The sequence below is a fragment of the Onychostruthus taczanowskii genome, unplaced genomic scaffold (assembly GCF_017590055.1).
Source record: "Onychostruthus taczanowskii isolate IOZ18803 unplaced genomic scaffold, ASM1759005v1 scaffold22, whole genome shotgun sequence".
NCBI classification, from domain to species: Eukaryota; Metazoa; Chordata; class Aves; order Passeriformes; family Passeridae; genus Onychostruthus; species Onychostruthus taczanowskii.
The window spans coordinates 4,262,603-4,284,675 of NW_024499462.1; the positions used below are offsets into that span (position 1 = coordinate 4,262,603).

General features: G+C 40.8%; 1 protein-coding gene across 4 annotated transcripts in view; it reads left to right on the forward strand.

Annotated features, from left to right (window-relative positions):
* Window positions 1-3,995: 3,995 nt before the first annotated feature.
* FAM13C (family with sequence similarity 13 member C) overlaps window positions 3,996-22,073 on the forward strand; it is a 106,364-nt gene continuing 88,286 nt past the window's right edge. For 2 of the 4 annotated variants that reach the window (XM_041404830.1, XM_041404832.1), the window contains exons 1-2: window positions 3,998-4,349; window positions 5,606-5,741. In XM_041404830.1, coding sequence (XP_041260764.1) covers window positions 4,342-4,349; window positions 5,606-5,741 — 144 coding nt within the window. In that variant the 5' untranslated portion in view covers window positions 3,998-4,341. Of the gene's footprint in view, window positions 4,350-5,605; window positions 5,742-22,073 lie in introns of all 4 variants that reach the window. The other 2 variants (XM_041404833.1, XM_041404831.1) reach the window with 2 other exon arrangements.

Below are 22,073 nucleotides of genomic sequence, written 5' to 3' on the forward strand. Positions count from 1 at the left end.
TCTCATTCCTCTTAATGAGAATCATACAGCATGTATAAAATCTCTTGGGAGAGTCAAGGCTGACAACCTTGTACTGTCTTTCAAGGCAGCTTTGAGGATTCAGGTACATGACTCCTGCCTCCAATTTCGTTAGGAAAGCAGCAAGTGCTGGATGATTCTGCCTTAAGGGGAAAAATATCAGAAGCAGTGAGTGTAAAACTAAATATCTGGAAAATCTATGGTTTTAAAATATTCATAAGTGAAAAACATATATCAAAATTTAGTGTACAAAATCCCTGAGACCTATTTATTCTTTCCTTTGTTCTAATATATTTTAAAAGCTTCCTTCTTACTTATATCTAATGTCTGTAATGAAATTGTGTTGATATGAGGAATATCTATGTTATAAGTTTGGTGGGTTTTTTTTTTTTTTTTTTTTTTTCTCCAGAGCACAAAATCAACACAACAGAATGCATAGAGAACCTGAGACAGTTGCTCAGCTGCCTGCCCAAAGCCCATCAAAACCTTCTCCAGTTCCTGTCTGCTTTCCTGGTAAAGGTAGCAACCTACAGTGCAGTGAATTTCATGACTCTGGAAAACCTGGCCATCGTGTTTGGACCTGCTCTGTTCAAGTGAGTCCTCTCTATTCAGCTGCCTCAAACAGCACAACAAGGTCACACCTCACAGGGAGGCTTTCTGTCGTAACTCTGTGTCCAATAGACAGTGGAGCATTTTGTAAGTTCAGTGTTTATAGGGTGTATTGTGGGCAGATGTGGCAGGTTCTCAGCTGGCTGAACACTTCCATTCTGTTGGGCACTGACTAGACAGGGCAAGCCTCAAGTAAGAAAGCATATGAAGAGACACGAGGGACAGAGAGCTGTTTAGTGACAACCACTTCATTTTCTGAGCCAAGATAAGTGCTGGCTCTGGGGGCTACTTAGCTGTTGGATTGGATTCTGAAAAGCTCGCCCCCACTTTGACCTTGTAGCAGCATTTGATATCAGAGAAATGAATCCCTGTTATCAAGAAAGAGAAGCAACTCATTCTGCCCTTGCTGCTTAAATTCAAGTTGATGTCCAAGCAGAGCTTGGAAGCAGTGAGAGCTTGGCTGGAGTGTGGGGTGATGGTGAGTGGGCACAAAAATGGAAGCTAAAAATGAGGGGTGGGACACCATGCCATGCAAGTCAAGGTGATAAGAAGGAACAGCCTTAGATCAGATCAAATAATTGAGGATTTTCCCTTTCACTATTGACACTAGAGGATGTTAAAATACTTAACCTGTTACAACTGGTGAATCTTTGTTCTAGTGGATCACAGCCATGCCAGGTTAATATGAACTATAAGGAAATGACACTTTACTAAATATATTTATTAGCCATTAATATCCTGCATGCAGTAAAAAGGCCTTGTTATTCACTTGGGTGTTTTATGGCTAGCCAGGTTAATTTCAAAAGTATGTACTCAGCAAAATTGGTGCACAGCATCAATAACAGGCTTTGTTTTGTGGAAATGGACTGTTAAGCCTTGCTGCTGTTTCATAGGTCTCTATATGTGGTCTCTGTTTTCCTGCTCTGTGGGTTTATTACCAGGTCTACCAGAATTTGACCTTTGGACATGATACAAGTTTATATTTTTAACAAAAGCACAGAAAGGGAAGTGAATCTAACAAGATGTGGTGTGGTTGGAACTATGCCACTCTGTCCTCTGGGAAAAAAACCTCACCATGGAGGATATTCAGCAATGCAGTTCTGCAACCAGACCCCAAGCTCCTTAATATCTGAATACTAAAATCAGTAAATGAGTGGAGAGAGATGAGGTTTATTTATCAGTGTTTAGAGTAGTTCTGTGGTGATACTTATGAGCATTGGCTGATGCTAAAAGGCCTTCACCAAGGCTTCTATCCCTTGGCCCCCACGTTAACTCAAAAAGCCCTTCACTGACTGTCACTTTTCTGCCATCAGGTGAAATTTGCTCTCACCTGGGGCTTCTGTGCATGCACATGCATGCAAGAAGACTTTTTCCCTTTATCCCCATTCCAAATTATCCCAAGGTATGCCCACTGATTCCTGTGCTGCACGTAAGAATCCGGCGTGCTCCCTTATTGATTGATGAGCTGCTTCAGTTTTTAAATATCCCACTCTTCTGGGACACGGCCCAGCAACTTCTGAACATGTGCCTTTGCCTGCTTTTAAAGTACATTCAGTGCTAAACTGAGCACTTGTGGCAATGACCTGTCTGCACAGAGTTTCCCTGCCAGTGACCTGTCATGACAACAGCTACCATAAATAGAAGTATGTCTGCCCTATAAATGTTATCTTCAGCTCTTCACAGTCATTCTGATCTCACCAGCTCTGGGAGACAACCCAGTAAATCTAGAACTCAGGGTTTTTTTGGTGTTTTTTTTTTTTTTTTTTGTAAAACATTTAACACCATGGTGCTGTGCTTGAGTTACCTCCCAGGGCTGTGAAAAATCACCTGTTTGGTGCTTGGGCGGAGAGGAGAGCCTTGAAACTGGCACTGTCAGTGAGATTGCTCTATACCACTTCCTGCTGAGTGACCTGAGGCCTTCAATGATTCAGAATAAATCATTGGAATTGTCCTGTACAGCAGCAAAATTCAAGGTAGTCAGCTGTGGCAAATCATATCTGCTGACACGGGGAAAAAGTCATAAATATCCTTTATGTCTTTCAGAGCAAGAATTAGTGCAATTATCTGGCACATTATGAAACATTTGGCAGCCCGTGTGTAGGAAATTGGGACATGTAGGGTAGTACTTGCTATAGTTGTTCAGTGTAAATGTGAAGGTTATGGGAAAAAAAAAAACCTGCTTCTAGATCTAATCTGCAGAAATGTGTGCTCCAGGCAATTGCTGGAATTAACATTCTGGAGGTAATGGCAGCTCCTCATACAGTATAAATTCATTGCAGTGTTAAAACTGTTCTTCATGTATCCTGGCAATCTGCATTTTTGTGAAATTACTTCTTCGTTCTTTGACATTGAACAACTAAACAATGTTGTTTATGAGCCTTTTTACTTTTAATTTCTTACCTATTTATATTCAAGTGTAAATTCTGTCTATGATTATCACCTATCTCAACATTTTGGCACTTTTATTTGTGGAGACCTGTCATGTTATAGTTTCACTGAAGTGACTGAGTAGGAATATTCTGTAGTTACAACATGGAACACCCTTGGACCTTGGGACCACAAAAGTAGAATATTCAACTTTGTACATTATAAACCTAAACTGCACACACTTCGTGATTTGTAGCTATGGTTATTGTAACACAAAAATTATAAGGCTTAGCACAGGTATTATATTGAAAATCTAGTTAAAGGATCATGGAAAACTCCTGATTTCGTCCTCGTAAATGCCCAAGAGAGCGTGTTGCTGCACTTTTATGAGAGATCCAACTGATGTTACTTAAATTTCCATGGATACTTTGTTATGCTTCATCTTGGTAAAGAGATTTTTAGTTCTGGTCCTAGTAAGCAATTCTTGCATGAGTGCACAAGGACTCCAGCCAGCCAGCTGTTTGCTTCCACTCACTTTGACTCATTGTTTCTGTAAATTTGCAGCAAGCCTGTGGCAGCAGAGAACCTTGGCAGATCTCCTGGACAAAGCCAAGGGACTTGTGTGGACTTTTTAGCCTGCACTTAGTGACAAAGGAGCTTTGAAACATCTAGACTCACTCAAGAAAACCAGTAGCTAATTCCTGATGGTCAAGTTTTACTTGTTTCTTATTCACAGTGAGTGTTCTGCTGGGATTTGTACTGAAACAGATTACAGAGATTTTTGTAGGGAAGCGCAGAATACACCTCAGTAGCTCTGATCTTCCTAGGATCATGTGCCTGGATTTAGCAGTGGGGGAACCTGGCTCTCCTTTACTATCACCCCAATAAGTTTCTGGTAGTAGCAGAAGTATCTGAATAGACAGGAAGTGATTATTTCACAAAATTAATTGAAAGCACAACACATTGTGGAAGGTGGCTGAAGAGAAAACTAAGAGTGCATTCTCTATATTTGGAATGCACACCTGTTGCCACCCATGAATATCTGCTGATGAGACTTTGATATTTGGAGTCAGCTGTCTCATCCCAGTCTATAGTTTAGCTCTGTTTTAGGAGAGAATGAGAACTGGCCACTCAAACAGAGGCTGCTAATAAGAGAAAGGAAGACCCAATGAGTGGTCTGAGAGCCATTTATCTTCCTGAATGGCCTGTGCAGTGCTCCTTCTGGTAAGGAGTTAACAGCTGGTAGAGGTGGATTCAGAAACAGATGTCTAAGCTAATGAAAGAAGCTGAAAAAGAAGACAAAGGACTAAAAATATTGCTTGTCTGGCCTGTGCGCTGAGGGTGTTGATGTTCGGGTAAGTGATGAATAATCTCTTAGGATTGTTGTACGCAGCAAAGGCTATTGCTCAGTCAACCAGGTTTTACAAGCAGCCTTGTTTATTGTGAAGAAACTGAGTAGGTCCCAATAAAAATGGGAATGAAGAAGGGGAAATGTTAACTAATCCTAAAGAAGGAACTGATGACACAGTGGTTCATCCTGTAAATCCCTCTACACTGTACCTGGCTATAACTGCTTAAATCTTCTGCTTCCAAAAGGAGCCCAAACTTGAGTCCTTACAGAAACAACAGTAAGTTTACAAAAGAGGAACACGAATGAAACCAATTGGACTGGGCCCAATGTGTATATTTGTACTTTAAAATTGCAAATGAATAATGAATGTACTCATTTGGTAAACAGAAGACTGGTGTATTCATGCTCCACATTAGTCTCCAGAGTTTATTAATTTCTTGTTTAAATATTAATGTTGTGCTGGGTGTAACTGAGTTGGTGCAGCATGGCTGGAGAAGTTCCATTAAGGGCACAGCATTTATGTAAATGTTCTCCAAGCTTCCAAATAGTTGGCAGGGGGGAATACACAAGTCCTTCAGGGGCTGGAATTAAATCCTATATAAAGAATCATTTTAATTAAATTATTCTGACTTGACGGGGACAGTAAAAATACAACTACTATTCATAAAAAAACCCAAAAATATGGGGAGATCAAGCAAGAAACAAAAAAAACCCAACCCAAACTCAACAGGGTTAATGGGAACACCTGGAATTTCCACTTGCTGATATGTCTGATGTCTGTGGATTTATAAATTAATGCACTGAAGCAGTTTGTTACCTGTGGTGACCTGTGAACCTATTTCCGGACAGTTCTGGTAATAAGACATTCTAGCGATCACAGCTCACCTTCTAAATGAAGGCAGAACAAACCCACTCTTTCCACCCTAATGCCAGTGAGCAGTGGCAGATTGATAGGGTGCTACTTTTTTGCCTGTCCTTTTCACCCTTATTTTGCAAACCTCGTGTCTGAGTTCCTGTCAGCTTCTACCTCCTTTGCTGTGCTGCCACAAAAACTTACTGTGTTGTGAACCTTTGCAGCAAAGCTGGGGCTCTGTCCCTGTGGAGTTCCTGCTGTTGTGAACCCACCAAGCTCCCTGGTCACTGTCCCAGCAATTGCTGCTTCCCTGAATTACCTTGGCTGCTGGGAGGGCTCCCTGTGTCAGCCATCACCAGCTTCTGATCTGAGAGCTCCTAAGATTAATCAATTTCCTCTTCCTTTAGGATTCCTGTCAGTCCCTTGGCTTGTGAAGAACAAAGGCTTTACAATGGCCTCCTGCTGTATTTGCTCCAACACCAGGAGATGCTTTTTGTTGGCCTGGACCCTTGCTTCTCACACAGACAAGCAGATGGCCTTCAGGTAAGAAAGTTGCAGCCAAAACTCAAAAGTGCTTCATTAGGTTGAAATCCAGGACTGGAAACACATTTGCTTATACATAGTGTAATTAATGACTGTAGTTTGTAGCCAGCAATGTAAATATTCATGATATACCTAAGCTGGAGAGGAAACATGAGTGTTAAAATTCTTATTTGGAAAAAAATGCAGGTGCAAAAGCAAAAGGTCCAGAATAAAATCCCAAGTTGTTCTACTTTAAATATATTAATGCCAAGCTTTGTTAGATCAAAGCCACTGGATTTTTCCTTGAGTGAAACACATTTTATTTTGTGTGTGCTTTTGTCTATACATTGATGATGCAGGAAAGCAAAATCAGAAGGACAGAAACCTCTCTCTTATTTTTTAGAACTCATTCTGTGTGTTCCAGCCTCTCCTTGGGCATTTTATTTCATAAAACATTGTTAGCACTTTGATTTCTTTTTTGCCTCTTTGTTGAAAACCTCATGGTGGAAGAAGCACAATAGACAAATCCTGGTTTAGAGAGAGGGTCAATATAAATCTTGTTTTCACTTTGTGATGTGGTGTATCATTGCTGCTTAACTTGAAATTGATTTTTGGAAAAAGACGTGAAGGAAATGTAGCAAACCCTGCGGTTTAATGCTTCACAGTGCAGTTTTGTTATCCTTGAGGTTCATGGTGAGGCTGGCAGCAGTGTGCCAGGTCAAGTGATGGACTGTGGAAGGGATTAGCACTGCATGTGAATGTGGGTGATGATGTTTGTGTTCATGATTCCTTAATTTTCTGGCTTCTTTCTCCAAATATCCCTGTTAAGGACAGCTAGCAGATTTCTAATACAAAGCCAAAGTCAGTACTTAGAACATATTACAAAGAGAATATTAGGACTGTAATGCTCCTTGGAAGCTTTCTTTGAAAACAAAACATGTACATACATAGGTATAAAGAACAGGCCATACTGATAAAAGGATGTTTCTAAAATATTGCTTCAATGCCTCAAGATGTGGCCCAAATGTAACACTAGGATTGTTTCTCACTAAGGCAGTGTTGAGCCCATGCTCCCAGCTCCCCTTTCTCTCTGAAGAAGTCCCATGTCACTGCCACCTCTGGGAGTTTCTGAAACCAGTACTCAAATGAGCACACAAAATAAAAATATTGGCTGTCCCAAGACATTTGCTTCTGTTTGCACAGCTAGAGGAAGCATCAGCAGCTAAAAGAAATTGGAAAGGTATTAGAGAAGCCAGGAAATGAGGCTTTCACTTGCAGAGCTTTTGTTTTAGAACTACCTTCACTCCCTGTAATTCTGCAAAATGTCACAGTCCGTCTGGAATTGTGGTGATGTGGGAAAGAATTCTGCTGAAAAGCTGCTTTCAAGTTCTTTATTAAAGCCTCAGACAAGGCATAGCCATGGGGCACTCTCCTGCTCTGAGGTAAGCTTATGAAAGAAATCCCATCTGTGGGTGAGAAGGGAATTCAGTATTCTGTGGCTGATCTTGTTTTTGTAATTTTTGGCAGGAAACGCAGCACATTGGATAGGTACCCTTCATCTTTCATAATATAACAATTGCTCAAGGTCCACTAAACTAGAAACATCAAAGTTAGGTTTACAAACTAAACATATTAAAAGTCCATGTTTTTCTTCCAGTAAAACAAGCAAAAAGTGAAATGGCAAACCTGGCTCAGATTCCTTGTTGCGTCCTGGAAATGAAACTTGTTTTTACTGGCTTTTACACAGATACTTGCCTTTGGACTACTTAATTCCTCTGATTTTGTTGTTGGGTTGTCTTTTTTTCTTTTTTTTTTCCATTTCAACATTTTAAAGTTAACCTGAGCTCTGTCAAGCTAAAGCCATGCCAATCTGGCAGGCCTGCCATACAGCTGACAAGACTTAACCCTCAGTTGTGTTGTTTGTGGCCTGAAATGGGCAGAGGGATTGTTATGGGCAGAGTTCTTAGTGCCTCAAAGTTCCAAGAGCCATGCCGCTGGCACTGTGTGTGCTGGCTGATTCAGACTGGGAGAAGAAGTTTTGGATTTAAGTTTTTTGGATGGTTCAGAACTATTATCCTAGGCTGGACAGTAGGCTATTCACAGCCACCAATTATATATAAAGATAGTGGTTTAAAGTTATATCCCAGCCATGATGTATCGATGTATTTTAACTTTTCAAACTTTTTTCCTGTATATTGTTCAGATACTTTTCACCCTTAAAATAGAGTCAGAATGCTGCAAAATCCTACCAGACTGGGGGTTTGTGTCTCTGTGTGGGTTTTCTTAAATACATTTTATTTAAATTATTATTTCCCCCCCGGCTCCTTCTCCTGAGCATTCACTAGCATTTAAAGTTGTCCCATAATATTTTGTCCTAGCCCAAAAGCTGCACTGGTACTAAACTGATCTTCATGTTTGGATTAAATAATTATTTAAAAAGAGGCTAGGCACCACATTTTCTGTTTTCACCTGAGGCTTTTCTAATAACTGTGTTTAACCCAAGGAATATCAATAGCTGTGTTGGAGGTATGCAAGATTATCTTAACTTCTGTAGTGTAATTTAATTATGAACCAAATCTTGCTAATAGCAATTTGTCATTTCTGCATCTTACATTCCAGATAAAAGTTGAATATGGATTTTTTTTTTTTTTTGTTTTCATCTAGTCCAAGAATGTGTTTCTGCATCTCTCATCTCTTGTTTGTACAGAAGTCATAAATGAATCCTTCCTGATTTAGGCACATAACCTTTGTCTTGCAAACAAACAGGAGCATGACTTTATGAGTGCCTACAAGCCACTACTTGTATCCCCATTAAAGCCTGTGTTTGGTTAGGAGAAATTCCTACACCCTGAGGAGAGGAGTCTCATTTCTTGTTCTCTTCTCTTGCTTTGTCCTTTCATGCATACTTCACTATATATCAGCAAGGCTGCTCTCTACAACCTTAGAACCCTATTTTGAAGGGATTGCAGAGATCCAGGGGGGTGGGGAAGTGGAGATGGGCAATATCCTGGACCTACAGGTTGACCACAGACAACTCTGAAAATCTGAAACTGTAATGTGGTTTGGAGCTGGTCAGAAGAGGAGAACTAAATATTTTATGGATACTTTGTCTGCTCGAATTATGGCTTTATTGAGAAGGCTTTTGTGGTCTGGAGAGCTTTGTTAATCTTGTGGGTTTAGCTTTTTTCCAAGAGGATATGGAGGTTTCAGCATTAACTCTGTTCTGCAAAAAAATGTGGTTCCTCACTTGCATGGGAAGTCGTCATAAAACAGAATTGTGGTGTCTCAAATGAAATATCCTCAATGCAGAGGACAGCAATAATTTAAATGATGTTTTACTTTGATAATCCCATGACAATTCTTGTTGAATTAGCTGAAACTTTTCAGAACAAATGAACAACCCACCAACCAGACATTATCTCACTATTTGAAGTTTCCAGGTCAGACTAAATTGTTTTGTCAAAATAGTTTTTCCTGGGTAGGAGAACATAGTTCCATTTCCTATTTGTAGAAGTGTCAATTACTTTCTTTAATTTAATTTTTTTCCTTAACAGTGGTATGTTTTAGTTGGTTTTAGGTGTGAACATAGCAAACCCTGCACGTACCATGTGAAGTGTCAGGAGATTTGTCAGTGTATCTGTGGGGATTGCTGTTACATTATTGAAGGACTTGTTAATATTATTTCCCATTCAATAGAAAAATTCCTTTCCATAATCTTTGTAAATTTGCTAAAATATGGACTCATTAAACACTACATTTTAATTTTCTGTTTGAGTACTGACCAAACCAGAAAGCTGGATGAAAAATGCCATTTGTAGAGGTCAAAGTAGGTGGACCCTATGCTCCCACGAATATTGTGGCCAATAAATTGTGAAGATGTATTTCTTCTCTTCGGCAAAAGCACAGCAGAATATGTTACTGACTGTGGGCATAAGGATTTGATAAAAACTGCTGTAGGCTGGGGAAGTTTGACTTGAAACAGCTCAAATGGATGTGGCTGGAGTACTCATTACTCCTTCTAGGGATTCAGTGCCAGAGCCTTGCTGCCTCTGGCTGGAAGGAATAGAGCTTTGCTGTGCTGAGCCTGTGGTCTGCAGCAGCCTGGCCTTTGTACTGCAGATCTGGAACTTGGAAACTTGGAAAGGATGAGTGTGCCTGCTCTCCCCTTGTGGGGAACTGCAGCGTCTGGAGGAAATGTCACTGATTCAATGTTTGCTCCAGCGGTGCTGGGGGTTTCTCTTGCCTTGCTGGACAACTCCTCTGGGGCACTGCTGCCACACTTCAACCCCCCAGTTGGGTTGTACTGCTGTCTACTTTTCTCTCTTTTTCCCTTCCCAGTACACAGAAGTGTTGAGGTGATTTTGGTTTTTGTGGTGGATTTTTTTTGTTTGTTTGGGTTTTTTTGTTTGTTTTTTGTGGGCAAGGCTGCACTAGGAGAGAAGCTTGGCAAGAGAGGGTGTGCCCTGTGTGGCAGATGAGGCCACCACTTTGCTGTAACCAGCAGCTCTCACACAGAGCAGGGGAGCAGCTCAAGCTGAAATGCTAAGGCTTTACTGCAGTTGGTGGTACAAGAACAGAGCTCGGGCAGCGCCACGAGCCGCTCACACTGAGCACTGGCTGTTGTTCCATAAGGATCCAAAGTGCATGAGAGGGGAAGGTCTTTCTAAAACTGGTAACTGGTACAGGCCTTTCATGGCTTGGGAAATGATTTTGAAGACAGACTGGGCACAGAAACCAATGCACTGGAGTCTCACCTTTGTTACTTATTCTGTGAATGCCCATCTTCAGTCTGGCTGAGAATGGAGCACATCAAAAGCTCTCACCACAATCAGACTTACAGAACCTGTATAGATACAGGTGAAGGATGTTTATCTGCAGTTTGTAAAGGGGAGCAATACCTGATGTGCTCATGGCAGCAGCAGCCAGTTGTTTTGCCCACAAACATCAGCTACACTGCAAGGAAGAGGATTATAATTAATCTGCTGTGTACCCACTAGAATAACACAAATCTCTGGTTTCAGAGGATGTATGTGGTCTTCCTCTGATGCTTAAAACATTTACCACAACACCTGGCCCAAGTCTAAGATTTTCAGGCATCTCAAGCTAGCAGTAGAGGAAGGAGCCAGCAGCGTTTTCTTCCACGTGGTGTCAGCATTGTTCTCTCTTGCTCCAGAGCTGTCCTTTCCTTTGGACATAACCTTTTAATGTGTTCTCAGAACCTGTCTTGAAATTAGGTGTTACATTTCTATTTTTGTAGTGTATAGGAGCATCAGCCTGTTCCTTCCTCAGATAATTAGTTGATATCAGAGAGGCATGAAGGAAAGGTATAGATTCACCTCTAAACCATTATGAAATACAAGCCTTTTTTATTTTATACTTGTGTCACCTTCCTTACCTGAGCAGGACTGCCAATAAAATCTCTTGCCCCTTTTGTGTTCCTTTTTTTTGGTGAACAGGGCAATTTGATTTGTTTGCTGATGTTAAAGACGTCTCAAAAAAACCCATCAGAAATGAAATCTTTGATAGGAAAACAAGCCCTTGGGAAATAAAACGTATTTGTACTGAAAGGCTTATGATATATAGGCATCAAATATTTCAGCGTTTTGACTTACCTTTGGCTGTAACAGGAAGATGAGATTATTTTAAACTTTCAGTGGCTTTTCATTTCATGCAAGGTTAGTGTTGGAAGTGAGCCATGTTTTCAGAAAAACAGGCAAGAAATGTAGAGTAAAACAAAAACCTGGAAAAACATTTACTGTCAAAAAAATGGGGAAAATTAGAAAATCCAACTTCTTTTTAAACAGTAGTTAATTGTAGATCATTTAACTGTAGTTAGTTACAGAGCTGTGCAACAGTGAATTTAATAGGCATATTCTGAATGCACAGTTCCCTCTCACACTGCCTCTCCCACACCCGACAGTTCCTAGACTGCTTTGTTCCTTTTTAATTAGTTTATTTCGCCTACTCTGGCAAGTACGCAAACATCCTTAAGCACTTAACACCAATCGAGAGAAGAATAGGGCTAGCACTTATCGCCTAGCATGCAGAAAGGCTCAGCCGAACCTTGAAAGGCCATTAGCATCTTAGAACCCAATGCAGTTTCTCTCTCGCCCAGTTGATTTGGTTTTCTCCTCTAAAGTGGAGCCTGCAGTGTTTAATTTATTTGCTTCAAGCAAAAATGGAAATGCACGTTCATGAGTCAGCATTTTGGCTAGATAGTTTCCAGAATGATCAAAAGCCAGGGGTACCTTTTTATTCTGAGAAGGAAAGGGATGAAATATGCCTGCAGTAAAAATACAAGTGCAATTCAGCCAAAAATTATGAGAAATGAAAGGAAATGTATGGTGAAGTTGCATGCTATACCTGTTCCCTGAGGTCTGTGGTTAGAAAATTTCATGTCCCAGTTGCTTTGATTTACTGATACATCTTTTATAAATAAAATTGTGGAAAGAAACTGGGGAGGAATAAGTGAAAAAAGCATTCCAAGACCATTTTTGATTTAAGGAAATATTGCTGCAGTTGGCTTTCCATGCATGGGTTGGCTTCTATGGCTGGTAATTTAGATGGATGCTTGAAGCTGAGGTTGTGCCAGCAACTTTAATTCTGACCTTTGAATTTTCACTGACCATCTGCTTTTATTGGATGTTACCCTATTCCCAGGGGACTGCAGATGTGCTCACAATGATGGTGGGGAATCATAGTATGGGCCTTAGGCTGCCCTGCCAAGTGCTGGGGTAGTCAGCTGTGCCTGGAGAGGGTTTTGCAGAGAATGCTGCCCAGGACTGAATTTTTCTGGAAGCTGCTGTGACAAGGAAATACTTGAGGGGTTGCTGGATCCACTGTTGCTTCCAGTATGCAGCTGGAACTCTGCCTGGGAGCTGCTGCTGTCGGCCACAGGAGCTCAGTTTTTGGGTAGCTCTCACACGTGGGAAGCTGGGCAGAGCAGGGAGCCAGACCCACAGCTTAGAACTGACCTCTGCTCTTTCTTGCCCATGGGCAGAGCAGGGAGCCAGACCCACAGCTTAGAACTGACCTCTGCTCTTTCTTGCCCATGGGCAGAGCAGGGAGCCAGACCCACAGCTTAGAACTGGCTTCTGCTCTTTCTTGCCCATGGGGGAGCCAAGAGAGGCTGGGGTTAGCCAAGATGGGCAGTGCTGGGAACTCTGCCTGGCACAGCAGGAGAGGGGCTGGGGCAGGGAAAGGCTGATCCCTGTGCAAACCCTGCAGGCAGGGCAGTGGAAAAGCTGTGCAAGTAGAGGAGGACAGAAGATGTCACAGTGTGGCCTTTATAGGCCCTAAAATCTGCAACTTTAAGATTTTTGTGTGTTCTTTTACCCTTCACCAAAGACATTAAGATGAATGGGACTACACTGAAGGGGAAAAAATAAAATAAAAAAAAACCAACAAAAGAAACGAAAACGAAACACTTTGGTCTATTAGTGGTTTATACAATATCTTTAGTATTTTCATAGAGTTGTAGTGGAGATCAAGTGAAGAAATTGTGATTTAGAACCCTTTACTATTTTGGTATCTTTTAGTTCCCTGATTTCTAATTTTATTTCTAGACTCTCTGGGAATTCCATGGATAGCTTTGACCTTCATAACTTTTTCCTTGGTCAATACAAGAGGACTAAGCAGCAATAACAGAGAGTGAGCTGGATTTGGATACAGGGAGCACACTGTAACTCAAAACCATCCAGTAGCTATGAAAATATGTTTGTGTTTTGCATATTTTCACTAGGAAAGTATAGGAAGCAATCTACTACTTAACTGCAAGAAATGATGGATGAGCAAAATATTTCCTTGGTTAAATATCTGATCTGCTGCTTTTCTTCTGTTCCAATTCTTGCTTTGATGTCGTTAATGTTTAGTCTAATTCCTGGCTACTTTGCTGATTATTTATATTCTGTGATGCCTTCCAAGCTTAACCAAAATGCTGGTTGGGGTGGAGGGTGAGAGAAGACAAACTGTGTTTAAAATCAGTACTAAATGGGCTGCAGAATGGTAAAGAGCTGTATCTGTTTAATTAACCTTTATAACCACCAAGCATGGTTTATGTTATAAGGCTAAAGAACTTGTGAAAACTGCTGTTTACAGACGTGCAAATTGCTGAATTCTAGATAACCAGTGAGCTGAACCTTTCTCTCCTCAGTAATTCGTGGTTTTTTACCAAAATCTCCCTCTGGATCTGTCTGGAGCATGAGTTAAACTTTGGCAGCAGCAAACACTTTTGACTTCTTTCCCAGTGTTTCTTATTCCCTGCATTCACATGGTAACAGTCATTGCACTCTCTGACCAGAGAGAGCATAAGCAGATAAAATCTGAAATCAGATCCATGAAAATGTCATTCCTTTGTTTCCAATGTCTACAGCAGATCCAGATCCATGTAATTGTCACTCTTTATGAAGTCAGTTTGCTTCATTATAGCAAAACCAGGAATAATTCATTTATATGCTAAAAATTCACAGATAATACTGTTTCTGAGAAGTGTGCTTAGGGATCTGCTAAACCGTGGTTTAGGGAAAAATCTAAATCAATCAACAAACCAAAACCCCAACAAAAAAAAACCAAATCCCCCCCACAAACAACTTTGCAAAGCTCTGCTGTGATTTCTGTTTTTAAATCCTTTGCTGAGGACTTTTACCTGAGACACACATTTCATAGTTATTCTTGTTTTCCTCCAGTGAATCCTACTTTACCTTTAAAATAGAGAAGTTCATTTTGAAAGAAAATCAATGAAAAAAATAAAAAGAACTTTATGTGCAGCAAAGGAGGGCAGCATTTTTTACACTCTTATTAAGCTGTCTCTCCTGAGGAGCTTGGCACTGACACAGCCACTCCAGAAAGAGAAAAGAAACACTTCAAAGTGAGATCTGGTAACTTCAATTGCAGGACAGGTCAGCTCCTAAGAATACTGAAGGGAGCGATGGATCTCTTCAACTTCTTCCCACTTAATGGATTCTACAGTATGTAATTTTTCCTCTTTGAAATTTTTGTATAGCTTTGGAGTTCTTTTTTTTTAGTCAAAATGAACTTCAGGGTTGAAGGGTTGCTGCTGTCCCTGCATATTCTTCAGTTGTGGCTTTTCAATTACTTGAAAGGGAGGAAAAAAAAAGGAAAGTAATGGAAAACAGAAGGAAAAATTAATTATTTCACAACAACCTGCACTTCAATAAAGAAGTGGAGAGTGCTGTCCTCATCTCACCCTGTTTTAGCTTTTCTACTCCGAACAAAATATTAATTCTGGAAACAAGGTCTTTAGGTATTCCTTTTTCTTTATTCTCTTTTGCCTCCTCTACAAATTCTTTTTCTTGAAAGTCAGGGTATTATATACCTCTTTGAAAATGCTGATGTGATGAAGTAAAACAAATGCTTGGCAGGTGAGACATACCTTATTTTTATTTAGAGAGATTTTTATTTCCTGTTCCTAGTTAAATTAAAACCAATGGGAAGAAATTTTCACTACTCCAAGTCACTTCACACTTTATAAACTATTGCTTCTTGGTATAAAATGACACTGAAGCAAGGAGTAGTCACCCATCTCTAAATTAGGTTTTCTACTGATGGAGGTGACGTATATTGCTCCTCATAGAGAGGGTTGATAAAATTTCTTCCCTACTTCAACACATCTCAGGCTGGCTCTGCAGGTCTTGCTCCAAAGTGTGGTTTTTGTTTTGGTTTTGGGATTTTGTTTTGGCTTTTCTTCCCCTAAGAATGGTAATCTGTTCTCTTGAAGCCATTCCCTCTTCTGTACTATCACTACAAGCTCTTGTAAAAAATTTAATCTCTCTCGTGTGCTCCCTCCAGGTACTGGATGGCCATAATTAGGTCACCCCAACGCCTTTTCTTGACAAAAAATTAACAGATCAGTGTTTCCCTCTGCTGTGCACATCCAACATGGAAATTCCCACCACAGCAGAAGCAGAGCAAAGGTTTCATTGTGAATAGAATCACAGAATCATTAAGTTTGGAAAAGACCTCCAAGATCATTGAGTTCAGCCTTTAATATTGCTGTGCCAACTTCCCCACTCTAAGTGGTGCTTAGATATTATTCTGAGCAGGCTGGAATTTCTTCACGTTTTATGCCAATTTCCTCACTCTAAGTGGTGCTTAGATATTATTCTGAGCAGGCTGGAATTTCTTCACGTTTTAATTCTGTAACAGTGGCTCTCTGACATTTTCACAGGGTGTCTCCATTCTTTCCTCAAATAGACAACAAGTCAACAAATTCCTACAAAAATGCTCACTATGCAAGTAGAACTGCATGAGGGTTTGAGGGCATGGTTGGATTAGCCCAAGGGACTTGTGTTATTCCACAGTAATCCTTGGAGCACCTTGTGAATTATCCATGCATTGGGTTAATTCACCAAATAACAGTGTAGTAGGGGTGGTGCCATTTTTCTGTCAGGAATCTGATGCTCAACAGAAGCTGTGCAGAGGTGCCAATGTGAGATCTGTGTTACTCAGGAGGGTTAAATCACATCGGGCTGGCAATTTTGCTAATTTGGCTGCTAATTAAACTGCTAATTTAGCTAATGTAACTGCTTTCAGTTCTGCTGGCAGTGTTCTCCCCACACTGGATACATACATGCTCCTCAATGTGTTATGCATGTACCAGCTGTTTTTAAATGATGAATTAAACATGTTCAGAGCAACTGACTGCACTAGGGATGTGGCCTCTTTTTAATGAACTTGTTTTTTATTTGTAAGAAAGGTGCGCAGGAATTCAAAAGGTGACTGCAGTCTCAGCTGAGCCTTTGAATACAAGCTCCAAAATGCCAGGAAAAATTTGGGATGAGGTTTCTTTGATATATTCTTTCTTACTGAAGAGAATATTTTAATAGAAAGAAGGAAAGAAAAAAGGTCTGTAGTGCTTAAAAATTTCTTCTTAATCTTGCCTTCACTCTTTTGGAGACTTAAAAACCTGGTCTGAGGCGTAATCCAGAAAAACACGTCAAGAGGATTTGTTCAAAAGCGTACAGTGTGTTGACATCAGCAAACTCTTATTATGGCTGTCATGTTCTCTGTCCTGAAGGTTCCTTCTAATCTCCTGGCAGCATTCAAGCCTGGTGATTCCATTTTGATTGAATTAATTAGTGGAGTTTAGATGACTCCCCGAATCTGAAATTGTCAGAATTTTATAGCAGGGTGTTCTTAAAGGCTATTTTTGTCCTAGTTAATAGCAAGTAGGACATCTGACTGCATTTCTGTATTGTTTAAATTGAAAATACATGGTCCATTTGGAAGCAGAGAAAATGGTAAACGAGAGCTATATTTATGTACTTATCTTGCCTTTAAAGTTAATCTCCTGTTACTAGTCTTGAGCCCTTCAGGTTGCCATAGAAACTGCCACAGCCTCCAACTGTGCTTCTCCCAAGACTTAATTGCATTCTGAGTTTCATGTGCTCTCTATTAACTGCAGCACTGGCAGACACAGGCACGTTGCAGAATGAGTTGAATTAATGGTTCAATATGATGTATGCATTTTTTAATACTATGTTTCCATATCCCTTTTCAAGTTTTTCTTCACCATCTGGTTAAATTCTTCTGTAACACATAGTGATACCACAGGGATGGATTCTCTCTGCTGCCACTATATTTGATGTTTTCAAGCCTTTGATACCATCAAAGTAGCTGCAAGAGTCATTAGTTTTAAGGACTTGGGTTTTTTCCCCCTTGAAGAAGTCAGATTACTCCTGAACTACCTTATCTCTCCTGAGGTTTTTGTGAGTCTTCACTTCTGAAGGCAGACTCGAAGTGCATACCTGCTGTCTCAGTAGCTCTGGTAAGCTTTTGCTGACCCAGTGCTCTTTTACCACATGATTTTTGCTAGATCAGTGTGGGTCAAAGGCAGTTGTTCAGCCAGGCCTGTTTTTAGGTGGGGAATATAAATTCATTAAGGTAGGAAAGGAGTATGCCTGCATGCAAGGTTTGATAAGGCTTTTCAGGGAATTATTTATTATGTCCTTGATGAAATTTCTTATCAGAACTGGACTGATAATGTTGTCTCATTCAACCAGCAGAACAAAATCTCAGAGATGTGGTTTCCCACTTGGCTCTCAGCACAATGATGCTGTCAGTGCAAATACAGGGCTCTTACAGATGCCATTCTGCTTCCAGTGAGGGTGAACTTATGGAACCAGTGGTCAATACCACTTTGTGCTCATTTAAGTCCAGAACTTCCTAACTAAAAAAGCAATTCCCACTGTTCTTTGTCTTGTGCAAAAAGAGAAGAGAAAATGTATCCCTCTGTTAAGCCCTCTGCCGCAGCTCTTCTCTGCTCGTGTCTTGCGGATAAGAGATGGGGAATAGGACAGACACCCCTGTTCACTGTTGCTCTTGGAGCCAGGATATTTCTGTACTTGTATTAATGCAGGCTCAGAGATGTGTTTTCAGCACCAATAGGAAACACCTCACAGCTGGTGAAGGAACAAAGCAGTGATGCTGAGAAAAGGGGTGAAGTGAGGCTCTCACCAACATGTCACCTCATGCATGTCAATTATGCTTTTAGACACTGGCCTTCTGAAGACAGCTCAAATATATCCATTGTAACTTTTAAATGTTTCAAATGTCCTTTAAAATCTGACCCCCTTTGCTGATGTTTTTCATGTTGTTCATGTTGTTTACTCTTTCTGTAATTTTCCATATGTGCTACTTTTCTTGAATTATGTATTGGTGGTCCCCTATAAAAATCTTCGTAATTAGGTCAAGTAAAAAGGTAGCTTGTCTGGCCCTGCCCTTACAACCAATATTTCTCTGAGAATTTGTCTGCTAGTTTTAGCTTTTTCAACCAGAAAGAGGAATTGGGAAATGATGAAGTTATGACAATATTGTCAGGATAAATCTGAAAGAGTGAAGACAATTTTCCAGCACATCCCCCCCACCCCCTGCATTCTCTTTGTTTTTTTCCCAGATTCCTTTTTTCATTAGCTACTTACATTACACTTACTGCCACAACACAGCGCACATTCTGTCTCAGAACTTAAATCTCTTCCAACCCATTCCAGCTTTCCTTTTTATCTGCTCTGTGAGCTTGCACGTTGAAGAGAGCTGGGTTTCTCTGCCAGCTCTGCTCAAGTTACATTTCCTTGATTGCCCTACAGAATGCCAACCTATATTCTCGAAATCTGTGTGTGCTGGAGATCTTCCTCAAACATTCTAGAAACACTTGCTTTGGGATGGGATTCATTTGGACTTGAATATAAAATAAGTATTGTTTGTTGGCTTCTTGTCATTCTTGAGAAGCCAAAGAGCTGCCATGTTTCAAGTTGTCTGTCTCTACAAGGTCTTTCCAGGCAGTGACAGCACTTTCTTTGGAGAAAGCTCTGCTTGCAATGTCTCTGCAGGTATTCAGAACAGAGACCTTGCCCATCAGCTGGACAGCCCGATGTGTCAGCATGTGGTAGTCTCGACACCAATTACATGCAGCTCCCAGCAATCCCAAAAGAGAGAAAAGACTCAGTAGAAGTCTGAGATGTGCCAATAGCAGCTTATTTTACCCACTGTGGAGAGTATTGTGAAAACTTTTTCACACAAGCCATAATTTCTTCTTATTTCTGTAGTTGATATTAATTTTAGGATGCTCCCACAGTGGATTCCTAGTTGCTAGGCTTTTCTCTAGGCACATGGCCTCTTTGGAGCACAGGTGGCAGGATGTTTAGGGTATCCCTGGGGCCACATCAGCTTGTGCAGTTCTGGTTGGGGATTGCAGTGCTTTGTTGCAGAGAGGCACTTTCTGTGCTTTGCTTGTCCTGCCTTGCCAAACACTTGTCCTCAGGTACCTGTTGCTCATCCTTCTTTCCCTTCCCCATCCTGTGGGAGAAAACTGACTCACAACTGGCTCTGTACATCACCCACAGCTGAGCAGAGAGCAGGGGTGCTGCTTCCTCTCAGCCTGTGTGCTCCTCTTGGTCAGAGGAGGCACAGTGCTGCTCTGGGATGTGTGGGTTGGAAGCCTGGCAGCAGGGAAGAGGAGCAGTGCAAGCTGCTGGCAGACGTCAGGGAGGCAGATTTCAGCTAGACTGCTGGGTGGACAGTGGAAGGATTAAACCTGGTCACTGACTTGGGTTCAGCTCGGAACCTTGCTCCTCAGTATCAGAAAGAGTGGAGTCAAATTTGAGTTTTGACTAAGCAGGGGCGCTGCTGAAGAGGTTCTTACATGTCTAATGTAGGCAAATATTCCCACTGAAACAAGGAGAAGCACTGGGAAGGGGAAGGCACAAGTTTGTTCAGTAGTTCTCTTGAGTTTGTATCACTATTTTTTGTTTTATTTACTGCACTAAATACAGATTTTCTCTAGTACATACTGAGCAAGACAGGAGGTGACACTGGGTAGAATGTAGGCTCTGTAGGGCTAAGCATTTAAAATTCCTGAAATATAAACCTACTACACACTTCCAATGTGATTTGTGTCTCTCTGCTTCTCATTTGTGCCTCCATAATCAATCCCCAGTGAAAATTCTGTTTTCTGTTTTAACCCTGCTCACCTCAGTGGTGACTTAGCAGAAGGTTTCACCTATGAGTCAACCAAATGGGTCATTTTGTGTGTCCTTGCATGGCAGGCAGTAGAAATGTGCATGGGCTCTATTAATATCTGTTCTTACATAAACAGAACCAATTTTATTCAGTTCTGAAGCTAATGAAGCACTGTGGGAACAAGACAGCCAAAAGCTTGGGAATTACTCTACAAGGAAGAATTTCAGTGTTTCTTGGCAAAAGCTGCCTATGCTCAAGGCTTTCTTGGTAAGAGCCAACAGTAACAAGGTCTTATTCTGAACAGGAGTCTAAATAAACAGAATTTTTCTGCCTTTTTTGAAAGCTCACACACAGAAATCCCAAAGTTTATTTCAAAGAAGGCCAAATTTTTATCTAGTTACAGCCAGATAGTCAGTTTTGGGGAGGGGTCCTAATGAAAGGAGAGGAGTTGGAGTCCCAAATGGAAGATGTATGGAAAATTCTCATTTATTTACTTTGAAATGCTTACAGGATGGAAATAGGGTTTTTTTTTTCCCTCAGATCTCTGTCTGTTGATTTTTTAACATAGAAAGACAAAACTGAAAGCATATGATGACTTACTTAGAAATAATTGGATTACTAGCATCAGTTACTATCAAAATTTTGTTAAAATAGCTACAGAGGTGGCTGAATTGTTGGGGATGATCATATATAAAATGCCTTTTTGGGGGGTGTAATAGAAGCATTACCTGGCATTAGATTTACAAAGTCATAACTTCTAAATGCCTTTAATTTTTTTTTTAACATGTATATTAGATGTAAATGTTCAATTCAAGCTTGTGCCTGGAGGATCAGTATGTGCAATGCTGTGCCATGTGCCGGTGAGCCCACAGCTCTGGTACTTCCCTGCACTCAGGTGCAGCAGTGTGGGGAACTCTCTTTGCCAGTGGCTGGGCTGAGCACTGACAGCTCTGTGAGTGTGCTATCAGCACCAGAGACTGCCTGCTAAGCTGGAACCAGCACAAATTCCATTTGATGCCGGTGCTTTGTCTCAAGGGGTGCTACTTCAAAGGTGTCTTTGGTTTCCAGAGACTGCCTCTGGCTGGATAATATTTCAGTATAAAGATAACATCATCAGAGATAAGAATAAGGAAATGATGAATGATCTTGTTTATTCTTGGGTTATTGCTGTTTGTTTCCCCTGGGCTGGAAGATACAGTTAAGAGGAATTTCAGGATGAAATCTTGCATACTAAATCTGCTGCAGAGCAGGAACTGATAGAAGAGAGGGCAGGGCTCTGCCTTAAATCCTTCTCCTTTGTGCATTTTTCTCCCCCTTCCTTGGTGAAATCCTGTCTTCAGCCACCTCTATCTTTGTTTTAATAACATGCTGCAGTAGGAATCTCAGGCTGATGGGGAAAATGTGACCCAGTGTATCTGCAGTGCAGGGAAAGCAGAGCCTGCTTCCCTTGGCCTGTTTTCCATTTGCCAGTTCCCAGTGTCTCTTTATATCATCAGTGGAAATATTAGTAGAAAACCAAGCAATCACTACTGAATGCACTGATCTGCACTATTAGTCTTCAAATAAGTCAGGGTGGCTGCTCAATCTTTTACATTCAGTGCACATGGCAGAAGCTGAGGTGTTACAAGGCCATTTGATGAGACCTGCATACAAAAGCAACAGTAAAGGAGACACCAATCTGCAGAACAAAACTGAAAACAAAATTTGCACCATATGTTCAGCACCAGTAAGAAAAATGAGACATTTATTTCCCAGTCCAAAAGTAAGTTTATAACTCTCTTTATGAACTTGTTTTCTGGATCCAAACACAATAAAATGCAGCCCATAATTTGTTAACTGCTCACAATTGCACCTGACCACATGAAAAATATTTCTGAC